Genomic DNA, 18,834 nt, shown 5'->3' on the forward strand with positions numbered 1-18,834 from the left:
GGAGAAGAGGAAAGATTTCATATCTGAAGCAATGATGGATTCCATGACTTTGCTGATAATTGGGAGCAGGCTGATTGGTCTGTAGTTAAAAGGATCTGTTTTTGCACCTTTTTTGTGTAAAGCGGTAATGTTTGCTGATTTCCAGGATGCTGGCAGATGACCTTGAGCAAAAGATCGGGTGAAAAGAACAGAGAGAGGGTGAGATAGAGCGGCAGGAGCAGGATTTTAGGACCTGTGGGCTGATGCCGTCTGGTCCAGTTGCAGAATCAGAGTCGAGGTTAGACAAAAACTCCTCCACCTTGTCAGGAGAGGACACAGAGTCCAGGAGCAGTTGGGTTCGACTGGGAAAGGTGGGAACAGAGAGAGATGGGTTTGGGACTAAAGATTTTGAGGCAAACACAGAGTTGAGGCATTCGGCTTTGTCACGTGCGATGTCAACTGTGTGGCCATTTGAGGTAAGGGAGGGGATGGAGGGGGAACAAACACCAGAAACGGATTTGACCAGACGCCACCAGGATTTTGAGGAAGGAGACAGGTTTGAGAGTTCGTTCTTGAGTGAGGAGAGATAGTGCTTCCTGGCACTCCTGAGGGTAGACACACACTTGTTCCGAGCTTGGTGGAAGGAACTGAGATTGCCTTCAGTTGGATTAGCCTTCCAAGAGGCAAAGGCAAGTTGTTTCAGGGCAACTGCCTCACCACAAGATTCGGTGTACCATGGACGGGAGGAAGGGTAAGACAACTGAAGACGAGATGGGATAAATCTGTGCATGAGTGAGATCAGTTTGCTTTGGAAGAATTCCCAGGAAGAATTGATGTCAGAGGCAGTGGAGATGGGAGACCAATCCAGACGATTGATGGCTGCTTGAAGCCCGTCCCAGTCGGCCTGAGTGAAATGCCAGACTCTTCGACGCTGAGGAGGCTCTCTGAGAATGGCCAGAGAGATGTCCACTTTGACAAGCACATGATCAGAAGAACCGAATGGAGCAGAAGAAGAGCAGCAGACATTAGCAGGGAAGTTTGTCATAACCAAGTCGAGAAGAGAAGAAACTCCATTGGCTGAGATCCGGGTCAGGAAATTGACAGATTGTGTCAATCCCAGTGAGTCACAGAAGTCCTTTGCTGAGGTGCCATGACTGGTGAGAGAGGAACCCACACCCAACCAGGTGGCATGATGACAGTTGAAGTCACCACATATGAGGAAGAGAGAGTTGGGATGAGTGGATAGAAGTTGGTCCATGTTGTCAGAGAGTGAAATGTAAATTGAGTCATCACTGTTTGGGGGACGGTACAGAACACATATGAACAAAAGGTGGGAGCGGAGAGGAAGCCGTAGCCAGAGGTACTCCTGGGGGTGAGGAGGAGAGAGGGCAGTGCAAGGAGAGTGAGGAAGAGAGTTTTTGATAAAGATAGCCACCCCACCACCAGGACGAGGCTCAGGTCTATCATACCGGAAGAGGGAGTAACCAGGAAGAGATATTGAGGAATCAGAGACATCTTGAAGGAGGAAAGTCTCTGTTAAGCAGATCAAGTCTGGATTGTCAGAAGCAACCTGTATGGAGAGATCAGTCAGGTTTGAGCGAAGGCCCTCGATGTTTGAGGTCCATACCGTTAAAGAAGAGAGAGGGGGAGCATCGGGTACAGGACAGGGGAGGGGAGGAGTAGGGTAAGATGAAGGATGAGAGGGGGAGGTAGGGAGAGCAGTTGATAGTGTGTCAGAGATTACAGAAGAGTTCCAAGAAAGGGAAGGATGAGGAGGATGAAAGGTTTGGTGGTGAAGGGATGAGGCAGAGTGAGGGGTTGTTTGAGGGGGGGCATGGGACAATAGAAGGTTGGGGGGGGTGGAGGCATGAGATAGAAGGGAGACGAGGTGGGGAGGAGGCAACTTTGAGGAGGGGGGAGGAGGGAGAATTTGAGAGGAATGGTATGGGGGGAGATTTGAATGGGAGGAGTTGGGGGGGAGTTTTGAAGGGGAGGAGTGAGGCGGGAGTTTAGATGGGGAGGGGCAAGGGGGTAGTCTAGTAGTGGAGGGGCAAGGGGGGAGTTTAGGAGTGTAGGGGCAAGGGGGGGATTTGGAGGGGAGGGGCAAGGGAGGAGTTTATGAGGGGAAGGGCAAGGAGGGAGTTCAGGAGTGGAGGGGCAAGGGGGGGGGATTTGGAGGGGGAGGGGCAAGGGGGGACTTTAGGAGGGGAAGGGCAGGGGGGGAGTTCAGGAGTGGAGGGGCAAGGGGGGAGTTTAAGAGTGGAGGGGAAAGGGGGGAGTTTAGGAGTGTAGGTGCAAGGGGGGGGATTTGGAGGGGAGGGGCAAGAGGGGAGTTTAGAAAGTGGATGATTAATGAAAGACGAACATTGATAACAAATTGGGTTTGTTGTGATTTTCAAGTTAGCAATCCGATTCAGAACGATGGAGGAGGGATGGAATGAATGTGAATTTAGACCATGTAGTGAGGGAGACGTATAAGATATTGAATTTCTTTTTTTTGACGTGGAATGAGTTGGAGAGGAAATTGAGAAAAGCCTTTTAAATAGGAAGAAAAACAGCGTGTTGTAATATACCACTGAATAAACCACTGAAGGGGAAAGGTTAAACATATTTAAAATAATATTTAAACAGAACCGTGAACAATCTTATATGCACAAAATACCAACGGGGGGAGGGCCGAGAGGGACCACCACGAGTCACGTGAACAGGGCAAAAGGTGCAAGGAGATAATGATGGCAAGGAGATAATGGGGGCGGGGCGAAAAGCACCGCGATACACCTGGACAGAAAGTACAGGATGAGACAACGGCACACGTGGAGAAAGGAAAAATAAATGTTTTTTTGTTGTTGTTGTTGTTGTTTTTTGGGGGGGTGGGGTGGGGTGGGGTGGGGTGGGGATTTAAAACGTTATACAGACTTGGCATTTAATATGGAATTTTTATTTTTTTTCTTGACTTGGGTTTACTTTCTTAACTCAGTATATCAATCTGGTGAGTTTCTTTAACACTTTGGTGATTTATTTGTTAAAAGAACCATGTCACTGATTGTCTGTCTCAGCAAGAAGTCAACAACAGGATTATATCACAGGTGGCGTGGCAAAATGTACGGACAGGTGCATTTAATGATTGGTTTCACAGTCGGGTATACAAGGGTTGTTGCGTTCTGTATTAGTGGAAAACAACTGCTGCACATCTCCAAAAGTTATTGCCGCTTCCTCTGGAGATGGTCCGTCAACTCGACAATGCTGTTTGTCTTGGAGAGGTGGCTTTACGAAATTACGGCATGAAACAGCGTGCTATTGCTCGGCAGTATGGCATCACTCAAGGTCAGGTGTCAAAGATCCTGAAACGAAATGCTCAGAGGGGTGTCCCTACCCCAATACCGAGGCCAGGACGTCCCCGCAGAACCACAAGGAGGGATGATCGCCAGCTGCACCGGTTAGTCCGCAATGGCCGTACCAAGTCAGCTAATCGGCTTAGGGCTGAGTGGCAGCAACTGACAAATGTGCCTGTATCCAGAAGGCTAGTCAACAAACGACTGGTTCAAGCAGGCTATCATGCCAGGCATCCCCTGAGAAAGCCACGCCTGACCAGACAACACCGCCAGCGCCGATTGCAGTGGGCCAAAGAGCACCATCAATGGCAGCCAGGACACTGGAATCACGTGATCTTCAGTGACGAGTCTAGATTTCTGGTCTATCGTCAAGATGGCCGCGTCCGAGTGCGCAGACAAGTGCATGAAGCCTACAACAAAGATTGGATAGTGCCAAGAGTCCAAGCTGGAGGTGGTGGGGTGACCGTTTGGGCTGCTTTTCATGCAGGGGGCAAAACTGACCTGGTTGTTATGAATGGAAGCCTGAACCAGTTCAAGTACAGGGCCATTCTGGAAGAAACATTGCTTCCATTTGCTCGTGCAGCCTTTCGAGGAAACTTTGTCTTCCAAGATGACAATGCACGGCCTCATCGTGCTCGCATGATCCAACACTTTCTTGCTGACCGTGGTGTAGAGCATATGGAGTGGCCTGCCATGTCCCCGGATATGAATCCGATAGAGAACTTGTGGGCAGAATTAACGCGTCAAATCGACCACTTGGACCAGCAGCCGACCTCTGTGCGTGAATTGCAGCAGGCTATTGTCACTGCATGGCAAGTGATTCCTGTCCAAACCTTGGCAAATCTCGTGAACAGCATGCGTCAACGTGTACGTGCTCTCCTGAATGCTCGTGGGGGTTACACGAAGTACTGAACTGAAATTTTACTGTCCGTAATCCCACTCGTAATTTAACTTTTGTTTTTGTTTAAAAAAATTTTGGCTAATGTGCAAAATAAAGAGATACTTCTGGAAAACGTGCAGAAATTTAACACAGTACTGTCCATGAATTGAGTTCGATATCAGTTTTCATCACTTTCAAGGGTCAATTTATTTGTTTCGAAATGTCAAATGTGGTTTTTGTTTCTTTTAAAGGTCACATTAACAAAATCTAGAATAATTTCAACATAATTCCAATGAACTTTTGGTTCTAAGACATCTTGAAAAGTAAGTTCACCCCCAAAAAAAAATATTCCATATTAAATGCCAAGTCTGTATAAGAGATATATAGAGTGCACTCTTAATGGCCATTTGTTGTACCGTTATACCTGTGTGTGATTTATAATACAAGTTTGCTCATTTATAATCATTGGTGTGGTTTCACTATTGATTTTCACCACAGGGTAACATATTTTTCTGCCGGGGTTCCTCTCGGGGTTCGGAGGTTACCGAGACCAGGAGATTGTAGAGGACCCCGTAACAGTACCTCTCTCACCAGCCATGGCACTTCTTCAAAGGACTTCTGACTCCATTGGACTGACTCAATCTGTGAACTTCCCAACCTGGATTTTCTCCAAAGGACAAATCCTCCCTTCGAGACATGGTGATTACTAACTTTTTCCCGCAAATGTCTCCTGCTCTTCCTCTGCTAAAATTGGTTTATCTGGTCATATGCTTGTGAAAGTCAACATCCCTCCAGCTATTCTCAGAGAACAGCCTCAACGCCGGTGAGTCTGGCATTTCACTCGGGCAGATTGGCAGGGACGGCAAGCAGCCATCTCTCTTCAGGACTTGTCTCCCACATCTACTGCCCGATGTCAACTCAGCCTGGGAGTGCTCCTGCACTCGGTGTCTATTGCACCTGGGAAGATGGACATGGTTCTTTCAACCCTCGATTCTGACTCTGCTACTGGACCGGACGGCATCAGCTCACGTGTCCTAAAATACTTGCTCTGCTGGTCTTGCACATCAATTTGGATTCAGAGCAGGTCACTCCACATTGGACATGCTGTTTCTACTCGCTCAACAATGAATGGAGGTCCTCCATGTCAGACATGAGATCAAAGCCGTCTCTCTGGACATATCTGGTGCTTTTGATACAGTTTGACATTGCACATTACTTTCCACACTGTCTGCCTATGGCACCCAATGCCAACTCAACACATGGCTTACCGACTTCCTCTACTCTCCTAGCCAACATGTGGGACTCAACGGAATCCTTTCATTTCCTCTCCCTACCAAGGCTGCAGTGCCCCAAGGCAGAATTCTAGTGTCACCCTATTCCTGAACTTCATAAATGACCTCTCTGACTCCCTGAAAAATGCCTTTATCTATTTGCTGATGACTCCACCCTCTGCCGTGACATCCTTCAGACAGTCAGGCAGCAGCCTCTTCCCTGTCTTCAGACCTTAAAAAAAAATCACAAGCTGGTCAAACACTTAGAACATGTCTTTCAAACCTGAGAAGTCTCACACTCAGTCTGTCTCTCCAAAAGGACCGTCTGGCAAACCCTCCTATCTACTTTCTTTTAACGATCCTCTTGAGGAAGTCCAGTCATTCAAAATTCTGGGTCTCACTATCAGCCATGATCTTTCTTGGACAAACCTTATTTCAACATTGGCCTCCAAAGCCAGCCGCCGACTGGGCATCCTCCGTCATATAAAGTCCTTCATTGGCACACCTGAACTCCTAATCCACCTATAAGGCCTTCATCTGCAGATTGATGAAGTATTGTGCTACGCTCTGGACTGGCTCCCCTGCCTTACGTCTTGCTCAAGAATCACCCGTGATGAAGATGAGTCGATGAGCCTATCACTTCGCCATTGCAGACAGGTTGATGGTCTCTGTCTTCCACCACCTCATTTTGGGCCTTGCACCCTCTGCTCTTTCCCTGCTTTATCCTCCCCTCCCCCTCCCCCAGGTTTCTGCAGGGTACACGAGGTCTGCTAGTAACCCTCTTCTTGGTGAAACTATCCAAATCCAGTGCACGTCGCAATTTGATTTTTATTTATTATTATTTATTTATTTTACATATTTTTTTTTACATATTTTTTTAAACATTTTTTTCATCTGTTTTTTGTATATCGTGAGGGTGGTGCAATAAAATGGGTGTGGTGAAAAAGAGGCGGGGTGGAAAAAAAGAGGCGTGGTGGAATAAATTGGGTGTAGTGAAATCACGGTTGTGGTCCTTCGGATGGGTGTGATGAAATCATGGGTGTGGTGCCGACGGACACTGCATGTGAGGTTCGGGGACAAGTGGGGGATTGAGGGGCCAAATTCACCAAAACCCGCATCGACGGTGCACGTCCGCACCGAGCGGGGGGTGCTGGGTGTGGGACGCGAGGGGTGCGCCGGGGCATAGGTGTGTGATCGGTGCGTAGTGCTGAGCATGGTGCGGTGCGTGGTCGCCGGCCCTCCGACTTGCTGTTACCGGTTACCCCGCCAAAAACATGTGTGCCTTTGCATTTGCCTCGGCCTGCCTTTACACCCTCTGGTAAACCGACGGATGTAAAGGTAGGATTTTAGCCTTGGACAGAGACCACAAACTGTTTTTTGTTGAAGGGTTTGTAAAAAAAAAAAAAAAAAAAAAACCCCAAAATGGCTGCCTGAGCACGTGACCAACGACGTCATAAATGTACATTTTCCGATATCGGCTTAATTGCAGCGTACATACATCACGGTCAATAAATTTCAAGCTTGTGTCTTGTCGAATTATGACGCCATACTTAAGGCGCCGATGACGTGGTTGACAGATACGACTCTTGACTTAAAACGGCCGTCCTGGCGAAGCGGCTCACGTCATGGTGCACACATTTGGGAATTCAGGACGAACCGCTTGTCCAATCGCTTCCAAATTAACGTCATGTTGTAGAGGAGGTCGATGCAGAATTTTTATACCATCCTGACTTGTGGACCCTTTGGTTGTCGAGATATCCTGGACGAACCAACAACAACAACAGGCATTTTAAGGCAATTTTCCCTGCTAGAGCGGGAGTTAGCCTTGCGAGCCCCATGACAATCTTCTCCATTTTGCCCTATTTTCTAAATCTCCCCCTGTTAACCCCCTTGCCCACATTTCTTCTTCCACCACCTTTAGCCAAGTCTTTCTCGGTCCTCCCCGTCCTCTAATTCCTTCTACATTCATTTCCATCACTCTTCTCAACCAGTCAATTTCATCCTTCCCCAACACATGACCAAACCATCTCAACCTGTTTATCTTCACAGCATCCATCGCAGGCTCTATTCCCATCATCTTTCGCAATTCATCATTTGTCGTCCTCTCTCTCAACGATACTCCACACGTCCACCGCACCATTCGCATTTCCACCCTTTCCAGCCTTCGTTGCTGCTCCACGTTCATTACCCATGTCTCGCTCCCATAAATCATAACACTTCCCACACATGCAGCATACACCTTTCCCTTCAGCTTCAACGACACTCCTCTCCTCGTCAGCAGGCCATTCAGTTCCCGAAACTTCTTCCATGCACATCTCACTTCAGCAACCGTCGCAGAGTCTGATCCACCTTCTCCATTCAGCATGTCTCCGAGGTAGCAAAGTGTTTTCACACCTTCCAGCTTCATGCCGTCTCCAAGATCCAACTCAACATTTCCTCCATCTGCAACTCCCTCTGTGCACACCTTACACTTGAATGTAGCTGCCACACTAGTACATGTCCCTCTCAGACCACTACATTTTTGATGAACCCACTCAGCGCACATTGTACATTGAATTGAGTTCACTCCGACACCCTTCCTGCACACAGCACACAGCCATTTCCCAGTTCTTTCCACCTCACCACATGCTTTACCACTTGCCAACACGTTTGTCTTTCCGATATTCACCTTCAGACCTATTACCTCCACACATTCCTTCCACTTGTTCATCTTCTCCTTCAGTCCATCCATACTATCCCCAATCAACCATAGTACTATCCATCCATACTATCCATCATGATAGTCCATCCATACTATCCCCAATCAATCCCTTGACATATCACGTGCCTTCGATACTGTCTGGCACCCAGCTCTGCTCACCAAACTCTCCTCCTATGGTATCCATGGAAATCTCCATGCATGGCTTGCGGACTTCCTCTCTGGTCGTAGTCAATGTGTGGCCCTGAATGGATTTCTCTCATCTCCCCTTCCTGTTCAGGCTGGAGTTCCCCAAGGCAGTGTTCTGGGCCCTGTGCTTTTTCTGGTCTTTATCAATGATCTCTCCGACTCTCTGGAAAATCCTCTATCTCTTTGCTGATGACTCCACTCTCTGCCGCTCCATTCCTCTTCCCTGAGATCGGCAGTCTGCAGCCTCCTCACTCTCTGAAGACCTGGACAAAATCACAGACTGGTCAAACAAGTGGAACATGTCTTTCAATCCTGACAAATCTCACACTCTTACTATGTCTCTCCGAAAAGATCGACTGGACAAACCCTCCCATCTACTTTCTCAACAATCCTCTCAAAGAAGTTCTGTCGCTCAAGCTTTTGGGTCTCACCATCTGCCATGATCTTTCTTGGGAAAACCACATTTCCAAGCTGGCCTCCAAAGCCAGTCGCCGACTGGGCATCCTCCGTCGTGCGAAGTCCTTCCTAGACACACCTGAGCTCCTCACCACATACAAGGCTTTCATCCGCAGCTCAATGGAATACTGTTCTCCACTATGGGCCGGTCGGTGCTCCTGCCTCACACCTAGCTCGGCTTCACGCTGTTGAAACCAAAGCTTTCAGAACTAGAACGGGCACTCGGTAGAGCGCATACCTTCGCCGCAGCTACTGTTCTGTACTTGGTAAAAATACGATTTTGACCTTTTCGTGACCTTGACCTTGACCTTTGACCCGATTGCTCCCAAAATCTAATCAAATGTGTCCCGTATAATAACCAATCATCCCACCAAATTTCATGCAATTCGGTTGAATACTTTTTGAGTTATGCGAATAACATACACACACACACACACACACAGACATACAAATAAATACACAGCGATCAAAACATAACCTTCCGCTTTTGCGAAGGTAATAATTGGAATCTCCCGCGATGAAGCTATCTCTGAGGGCCTTTCACTCACTCACCGCAGGCAGATAGGTGGTCTTTCTGTCTTCTACCGACTCCTCTCCGGCCTTGCTCCCCCAGCTCTCTCTGTGCTCTGTCCCCCAAATATTCCTCCAGGTCGCACAAGATCTGCCAGCAACCCTCTGATGGTTAAACTGCCAAAATCTCGGCTCTCTGCTCACCTTCACTCTTTCATTCCACTTTTCTCCCACCTCTGGAACAAACTCCCTCACTCCCTTCAATCCCACTCCTCCCTCCAGGTCTTTAAAACAGCTGTTCACCACCATCTCTTATCTTCCCCCATCCATAACCTTGATCTTTTCTACCCCCACTAATTCACCCCAGATCCACCTTGTTTGAAATTCCAACTTCTTTCGTGTCTCTCGGTCCCTGCTCTCAAATGTTGTGTTTGTGTCCTTTACCCCTCTCTCCCCATCTTGTCTACCGCTCCCGATGTTATATGTTTTATGTGTCGGTTTGTCTTTCTGTGTGATTAATGTTCGCTCTTTCACGAGCCTCGATCTTGTATACAAAAAAAAAAACAAAAAAAAAAAACACCAGATCATCTGCATACAACTCCCATGGTAAACCTTCCTTTACGTTCCGAGCCAGCACCTCCATCACAGCTACAAATGGTAGTGGACTTAGTACTAATCCCGATGCACTCCCACCTTCACCTCAAACTCACCACTGTTCCCGTCCTTCGTCCTTACAGCTGTGCGCGCTCTCTCGTACATTGCCATCACCACTCTGATCAACCATTCCTCCACTCCTAACTTCCTCAATGCCCATGTCACTACTTCGCATGGAACCCTATTGAATGCTTTCTCCAGATCAACAAACCCAAGAAACAACTTCTTCCTCTTCTCCATTTACTTCTCCTGCAACTGCTTTACAATAAAAAGTGCATCTGTCGTTCCTCTTCCTGGCATAAATGCAAACTGCATTTCGTCGATCTTTACTTTCTTCCTTATCCTCCTCTGCAACACCCTTTGGGCCGGTCGGTGCTCCTTTCTCTGTCATTACAGATCTCTGTCATTCTCTTCTCACCCCAACTTCCTGCTGCCTTCAACATATCTCCCACAACTCCCCTCGGCCCTCCTGCTTTTCTACTCTTCATTGCTTTTATCGCTTCCTCGACTTCCTTCTCGGTTATCTTCTCTACCGGTCCTAAAACTGGGTTACACTCTATGTTGCCATCCCATTCATTCTCTGCATTCAACAGCATTCCCAAATATCTCTTCCATCTTCCTTTCATTCCATCTGGGTCCACAACTATTTGTCCCACTTCATCCTTCAAGCAACTCACCCCTATCACATCACACCTCTCTTTCGCTATCTGCTTTGCAATCCTGAATACCACTCTCTGACCCTCTTCCGAATCCAAGGGTTCTCCGAACATTTTTCTCCATGCCTCCTGGGCCTTTGCTACCTCTTTCTTTGCAGCCTTTTTGGCTGTCTTAAAGGGGAACAGACATGAGTATAGACATCAAATGCTTAAGATTAATTAATTGTAGCAACAAAAAAGATTAAGTTTGGCGCAAAAATTGTTGCTCTAGCATGCGTGAATCGTGAGATATCCGAGTTTTAAAATGCCAATAGCAGACGATTTCTCTCGCGCCGGCCAGCATCTCGCGATAATCTGCCCTCCACGATGTGACGTCATTGGAGGAAGCTGATGTGACTGCGCAATAGTAAACAATGGCAGACACCGACTCCGATAGTTGCGTAAGTCTGGATATCAGCGATATTTCTGACCAATCTGATGCGGAAAATGAAGAGCAAGTTAATAATCTTGGGGAATCACACTCGATTCTCCCATACAGATTCGAACCATACCATCCAGAGAGTGAAGAAGAGAAATCGTCGGACACAGACACAATGGCGATCAATTTTGATCTCGGGCGCCTCCAAAATACTGAATGGTATTCATTTTTATGTCTCTTTTTTAATTGAAAAAGTTTCTTTTTCTGGTCAATGGAATACATAACTAATATTTAATTAATGTTCAGTGCCGTGAGGCAAGAAATGGACAGAAACACAGAAACGAAATACGACTTTATTGACTTAGTGCAGCACTGCAGGTGTATCAGTTGTAATTGTATCATTATAGCACTCTCTATAATGCAAGCAATCTCTGTGTGTCTGTCTTTGTGTGTGTATGTCTGTGACCGCTGTTTCTCGACAACCACTGGTCCGATCTAAGTGAAACTTGCCAGGTATATTGCTGGGGACCTGAGGATGTGCCGTTTCAAGGTTTGCTATTAATCGGGCAAGTGGTTACTAAGTTATGGCCATTTATTTAGCAAACACATACGTTTTGTACGTGAACGAAGGAACAGCGAAGGACGAGAGCGAAGGAACGGCGAAGGACGAGAGCGAAGACCGAAGGAACGATGCAAGTTTTAATTTTTCTTTGCACGTATGGTCAAGCGACAGCGAAGGAACCGCGTGTGTTTGTTGTTTCTGCCTCGCGGTTTGAAAATTGAATACTTGGCCATTAAAACTAATTTGCGATTAATCGTAACTGCGATATGCGAACTTCCGGACAGCGCGGCCTTATTTTTGGTACGTACGTATGCCCACGTACTTACCTCCCCGCACGTACGGGCACGCACTAGCAGCAGCCACACAACGACTGGGCATGATTCCAACTGATCGTAACGAAAACAAAGCGATGTTCTGATCGTCACGAAGCCAACAAGGATTTAAGAACGAAAAACTGGGTTACTTCGCAAACGTCATTTCCGGTTTGCGGTTTTGACAAAACTGATTTTGCTTGTTCGGCGATATTTTGACAAATTCTAATAAAACCGCGAAGATATTTGTGAAATGAACTCGATAGAAGTGTTTAACATATGTTTATGTTTCGAAATCTGCAAAGTTGTTTTGGTCGTGTCCGTTCTCCTTTAAAACTTTCATGCTCTGCCTTTTCTGCCCCCGTACCCTTCGCCTTCTGCCACTCCATGAACTTCTTCCTCTTCTCGTCAATCTTATTTCCAACTTCATCATCCCACCACCATGTTTCCGAGTGCCTCGGTGGTCAATTTGTCCATCCACATACCTCACCAATGGCTCCCAACAGACTATCTTTCATTGACATCAAACCACTTTGAAGCTCAACCACATCATTCTCTACCATACTCAGCCTCTCTTTTAATGTCTCCCTCACTGTCACCTCTTTCAACCTCCACACATTCATTCTCGGTTGGTACTTCACCCGCCGAGCTCTCCGCGCAGCTTTCACCCCTATGTCACAGACAACCAAGTGGTGCTGTGAAACAGCCTCCTCCCCCGGGATCACCTTTGTGTCCCGGAGGTGCCCCCTATCTCGCCTACGCACCATCATGTAGTCAACGGTTGTCGTCCGTCGACCCACCTGACGTGTATGTAACAAGCTTATTATCCTCTTTCGGGAACTGAGTATTACAAATCAACAAACCAGCTCCATCAGCAAACTCCAAAATCCTTTCACCTTCACCATTTCACACCGGGTATCCTGTACCTGTACCTATCCTGGACGAACCGCGAGACTATATTTATTTGCAATTAATTTGATTTGTTTCTACAAACCCGGAATTTTGAGATGATGTGGTCACGTGACGGGTCACATATGTTCAATTATCTCCGGAACCGCTGATCCGATGTCGACGAATCAAACGTCCTTTTAAAGAGGACATTGATGCGGAAATTCGAAGGCCACTCGCGACTTTGGGGACCCTGTTGTTCTCGAGATCGCCTCACCGTACCGGCAAACTGCACAATTAATGAGTCGCACAGGCTTTTGAACGATTTCCCGACTTTGTCCGGTCATAGCGAACTATGGGAACGTCACAGGTACTTCCCGAAACATGCAGGTGGTAGATACCATTCAGGACTACCCGAGGATACCAACCAAACCAGGTTCGGTGTTCCGGAAGAGCCGCTCCACCTATTTGCAAAACTCCCTTTAGAACGTCCTTCAAACTACGAACCACGGATTGAAAAGGGCGAACGTGGTACATGCTTCGTTAGGTTTTACCGGCCTACCTGAGAGTGCCAGGTACCCACAAATCACGGAGGTAGTAGATACCTTCCCGGACATTGAAGGTGCCCTGGCTGCAGCAGAAGCTTCGCTAAAAGGGTCGTGTTTAAGCTTTTTGTTCTCATTAGCATTCACTCACGTGACTTGAGATGACCTTTCATCCAGGATCATTGCTCACCTCCACTCATTTGTTCCTCTTCCTTCCTACTTCCTGCCTGTGGAATCAACTTCCACATCCACTTCAATCTCAGTCAATCTTCAATCTTCCACATCCATTTCAATCCTCCAGGTCTTCAAGACAGCTATTCACCACCACCTCAGATCGTGCCAAATCATAATTTTCCAGTTTTTCCTCTTTGGAGTTTCCTTCCCCATGCATGCATGTTTTTGTCTTCTGTCTTTGTCTGTTACGTCCTTATCTATTCAGTGTACCAGCACTTCCACATGCCTCGAATATGTATACAAAAAATAAATATTTATTACATACCCCCCTCCCTAACGCAACCCTCTTGCGTGCAAGTTACAATTCCTCCCCTCCTCTGTGTCCTATTTTCCTGGTGCATGTTCATTCATTCCCTTGATTATTGTGTCCATCTGTTGACCCACTGACCCACAATGCCAGTTCGTACCTCCTGTACTTTTCTCTTATATGAACCTCGATGTTGTAAAGAAATTTAAAAATTGAACCTTACACCTTACAGCCCTAACCAGGTTCCAAATGATTACTACTTGTTCTAAGTTTCTTCACCATCTGAACATAATCTGAAGGTACTTAAACTGTAATGGCATCCAAGCAAACAGAAAACAAAGGAACTTAAGGTCACAGCAAAAAATGTGAATGCAACTCACCCGATAGTTCTTCACCTCCTCAAATTGCTCTTCAAACTTGCGCATTTTCTTTTTCAAACTCTGGATGCGTTTTGAAAGCTGTGAGACAGAAGGCTCTTCCTGCACACCCTCATGCGTGCCCAAAGACGAGCTACGCACTCTGCAAAGGAGAAAAATAACAGCAAGAGCAGCCTTAATGTCATTATATCATGAGCCGATGAACCAGTGTACATGTGCGTGCACACGACATTACTGTGGTGAACCAATGCTTTACCGAATGAACAAGGGAGCATTTGGTGGAGACGGAGGTGCCTCAGGGTCTGTGTGATCACGCTGCCCAGGAGAGAGGCTTGGGGAGCGCGGAGAGGGGATCGCACCCTGATCTCCTTCCAGAGGCAGGCGGCGCATGAGACGCACGGGCCTAGGTGAAGGATGCGCCTCTCCTCCCTCGGCATGCCAGTCTTGGAATGTCCGCACTGGCTCTGTACGAGTAATAGCACGCTCTAAGTTTGCACATCATGTGCTTGCCAGCACGTCTTACATTCCACAATGAATATAATGTCAACAAATATTCTTCCAAATCTGCTTAGTGGTTTTAAAGATCCCTACAATGCTTTACTGTCAATTGTACACTTGTTCAATTCATAATATAAACAACGTAATATTTTGTTCAACAAAAAAACAAATGGACAACAACATGACCATCAGACCAAGACCTCAAGCATGCCTCACAAAGGTTACCAGCACCGTCATATTTGTGTCAGCCACTGGGGAATGCATCTACTTCCTCGTTACAGTTATCCACTACAATTACAAGAGACAATCTATTTATGACATACACAAAATGGCAGTCTTTTCACCACGACCACTCCTCTCCCCCCCCCCCCCCCCCCCCCTCACAAATCCTCTTTTGCTTTAGACACACGCCTATCTCCCAACCTACATTCCCTTCTCTCCTCACTCCTCCTCCTCTCTCTCCTATCCTTATCCCTTTTATAAATTTCATAAATTGTTATTTCATCTCAAGTTCTCCTCCCTCCCCCACCATTAATGGGGAAAGCCTGATATCAACTAGTAATAGGCGCCCACAACCATCCTTGACCATGTTGTGGGACCGTCGGCAGAGGCCCTATTTTTTTTTTCCCTCACCCTCACTTTTTCACCTTTATGCACTTAAATTTGTTTTCTCCGCAACCGCTTGAGCAATTGACACAAAACATGACCTATGACATCATAATTATCACAAAAATTATACATGAGTCGACACATTCGCGTCATTACAAAAGATTATTTACCTCCTCATCCCCCAATTAGAATAAAGGAAGATCAAACAACATCAGCAAATTCTAGGGGATAAATAATTTAATCTTCTTCGTTCGTATGCAGCACAAGGCTGCAGGGTAGCATCACTGGCTGAGGGGTGGCTGTGCTGCTGATGCAATCAATGCCCTCTGCTGGTCAGGGCAGGAAATTAGAATTTGGCCATCATGCTGGCGATAGCTCGCCTACTCTTCACAAAGGACACCATGGGATCCTTAATGTCCACCAACCTATGTTGGCAGACATGACGCCTGTTTAACGTCCATCCGAGGAACGGCACACATTGATGAATTACCCTGCCTGTGAATCACCAGGATGTCAGTTTATAACTGGATTGGGATTCCAACCCAGGCTAAACAGCTTAGAGGCGAGTGTGCATACTGCTAGTCCATTCTGTCAGCCCAAGAATCCAATGACTGAACCACAATTTGAAAACGTATCTAGAAGTGATGACAACTATTAGTCCACCACACCAGCAACCTTGAAGACCATTTGTTTATCCAATGTTCAATCAAAACCACTTACCATCAGTAGAAAATGCAGTCAGGGTAAGCTTTGGCAAGTCATGCCGGCGAGCTCTTGCGGTGCTCCAGCCTGGAGACTCGTTCACATATGGCACATGGACCTGCAAGGTGGCAAGTAGAGATGCAAGACAGGAAGGGGAGAGACAGTGGTTGCAATTGTGCCGTCACATGACTGGGCGATGAAACAATCCATGGGGTGTTGGAAGGCTAGACTATGCCTCCGCAAAAAGGGCACAACAAAGCCACGCCCACAGGTAAGGGGCCAATAACTCAATCGATCCAGTGATTATTAAGCTAAACTAGCACAAAGAGGTCAGACAACAAACACAATGCCTTGAATCTTTTAATTACAAACAAAATGTACGATACTACATATCCCACAATTGTAAGAAAATCAAAGCTAACGTTTTACTTTGGCTTATGCAAGTACAACACTTAACATTACAGGCATCAGGCTATTTGTAGACATGGTGGGTTTGGAAGCTATTTGGTATTGGGGTATGAATAATTGCACAGGAATGAATGAAGATGAGCAACTCGGTCAATGCTAGAGGTGAAGTGGTATAGCTTGGGGTAAAAAATGGCAGAATCCAACAAATGGCAGAGGAGATGCATCTGACCGTCATTGCAGACTGTCATAAGACAAAGTCGCACCCAGAATACGATCAGTTTCAGTGACAGCACTGGGCAGGAAATAAGACGTACAAGTGTGGTTTGGAATAGATCAAGATGACAGCGGTCCTGAAATGTGATTACCATGGCAACTAATGCGAACTGGGTGTGGTACGTCTCATTGACACCGATTCCATTTCTACATCCTTGTCCGCTGGGTCAAAAGTTATCTTGTACAAAGGAATGCCCGAACACTGAACGACACAAATATTGCTAACCTCATATTAAAGGATGGTGCAGAGGTAGAGCACTTGCACCTTTCAGCTGTATAGTCGAGTCTGTGCTGTTTCTCGGATGGATATCAACCTGGCTATCCCGTCTTCTCGCATTAGTCGGTGGTCATTGAATATACCACTATGAATTTAACGAAGACCAAGTGAGTTATTGCTAGCACCCTGACCAAATTACAAATTCCTGCCCCGATCACCGCTGGGAAGGCAAAGCCACCCAGTATAACCCTTACCTGTGAGTTACTTCTGCAGCTGAACTTGTATCAAAACCCTATTTCTGCCAAAAAAAAATTAAAAAATGAAAAGTAAAAAATAAAAAACCTCATTTTCTTTTTAAAGTGGGTTTGGCGTACGGTGGTTGGGTGGCATTGCCACTTGTTTGACTGTGAGCCAGCAGGGTCTCCGAGCGGCAAATTTGATTGGTTGTGATGATGTAAAAATGGCAAAATATTTTGTCCAAGTACTTTGAAATTAAGTTGTTCCTCGATCATAAAGTGACGTTTGTAGAAAGACAGACAGACAAAGGGAACCAATTGTTTAACTCTGCTTTTCACTTCACGTACGAGGGGTAACCACTTCGTTGTTTTCTCATTTAAAAATAAATAAAAATAGTAAAGCCGTGACAGCAATATACTTACTTGTTTCGTGGGGGTGCTTCCTTCCACAGGCAGTGTATCAACCTCGAAACTCGCACTCGGCATCGCCCTGCAAGAAGAGACAGCACTCGGATTATCAAGCGGGATAGAGCAATGCACTTTGTCCATGAGGAAGCAAATGGAGAGAACTCGATGAAAAGTCGAACACTTACAATTGGCCAAGGCCTTCTCGTATTGTAGGTCCATCTGTGGCATCTCCTACTCGGGTACAAATGCCATCTGGGTTTGTATCCTGAAGATATATTTGTTGAGGGATTTTAATATTTACAGGTATTTAGAATGCAATACCATCAATATCTGCTTAGTTCCAATTCCACAGACTGCAAAGAAATTGTGATGCATGCAAATTTTGCAAGGACAAGTTATGATTAAAATAAAACATAATTAACCAGCATCACGATCTTGACGGTGCGCATCACTTACACTATCTGTCCGGTCCCCAGATGGCAGGACGTCCGACCGAGTGCAAGGCCCAGAGTGCGGTCTCTTGAGACCATCTCCATCGCGCCGTGGACTCAAATCTGTCGTATCTCCCAGGCCACAGCCATTTTTGGGCTTCTTGGGAGGCTCCATGCTCCGTGTTTCCTTTTCAGGGACCTTTGGAGCAGTGTTCTCTTTATTTTTCTCATCCCTGGAAAAAAAATGTGCAGGGTTGCATTTGAACAAAGAACAATGTCTCTTATGCAATACTCCTGAACAAGCAGATTCACTTTGATTACTTTTCCACAACTTACAGAATCTACCATACTTCTCATTCAATTCATTCATTTATTTACACTGCCCTTCCCCTTCTTCTACTTCTACTTCCCCAATATAATGCTCTCTTTTTCCCAACCCAATCACAATCAATATACACAGTTCAAACCGTTCCATGGGTTAAATCACATTTCTCAATTGATGAACTCAGGTGTTCAAAACACTGCGCTGACCAAGTCTACGGCCATGTATTCACCAATCTAAAGAGTCAAGCTGTCCTGATCTGAAAAGGCCCAATAAAAGCGCGTTGCCAGGATTACGATTTTTGGGACGTACAAATGCGAGTGTCACGTGACAAAATATCTCAATATGGGGAGGTGAACGGACGCATTTCCTCGAAGACAATTCCATGTATGATCTGAAGGTTTTTAAAGCTAGTCCGAATCCGATCACTAAGCCTATTCACCATTTTCAGATCGCATTTTCATACGAGGACAAATCCATTTGCGATTTCCCTGAAGGGGCGGAGCAGTCTCCAATGAACAAT

The 18,834-nt window shown here is 46.3% G+C and overlaps 1 protein-coding gene across 14 annotated transcripts in view; it reads right to left on the minus strand.

Annotated features, from left to right (window-relative positions):
- LOC137424940 (protein FAM13A) overlaps positions 1-18,834 on the minus strand; it is a 136,032-nt gene that overhangs the window by 24,832 nt on the left and 92,366 nt on the right. For all 14 annotated transcript variants that reach the window (XM_078776111.1, XM_078776110.1, XM_078776107.1 and 11 more), the window contains 6 exons: positions 18,015-18,222; positions 17,744-17,823; positions 17,574-17,640; positions 16,035-16,134; positions 14,464-14,671; positions 14,211-14,349 (listed from right to left, as the gene is read on the minus strand). In XM_078776111.1, the coding sequence (XP_078632237.1) occupies positions 14,211-14,349; positions 14,464-14,671; positions 16,035-16,134; positions 17,574-17,640; positions 17,744-17,823; positions 18,015-18,222 (802 nt within the window). The remainder of the gene's footprint in view (positions 1-14,210; positions 14,350-14,463; positions 14,672-16,034; positions 16,135-17,573; positions 17,641-17,743; positions 17,824-18,014; positions 18,223-18,834) is intronic.

Source organism: Myxine glutinosa, chromosome 4, assembly GCF_964187855.1.
Source record: "Myxine glutinosa chromosome 4, kmMyxGlut1.1, whole genome shotgun sequence".
NCBI classification, from domain to species: domain Eukaryota; kingdom Metazoa; phylum Chordata; class Myxini; order Myxiniformes; family Myxinidae; genus Myxine; species Myxine glutinosa.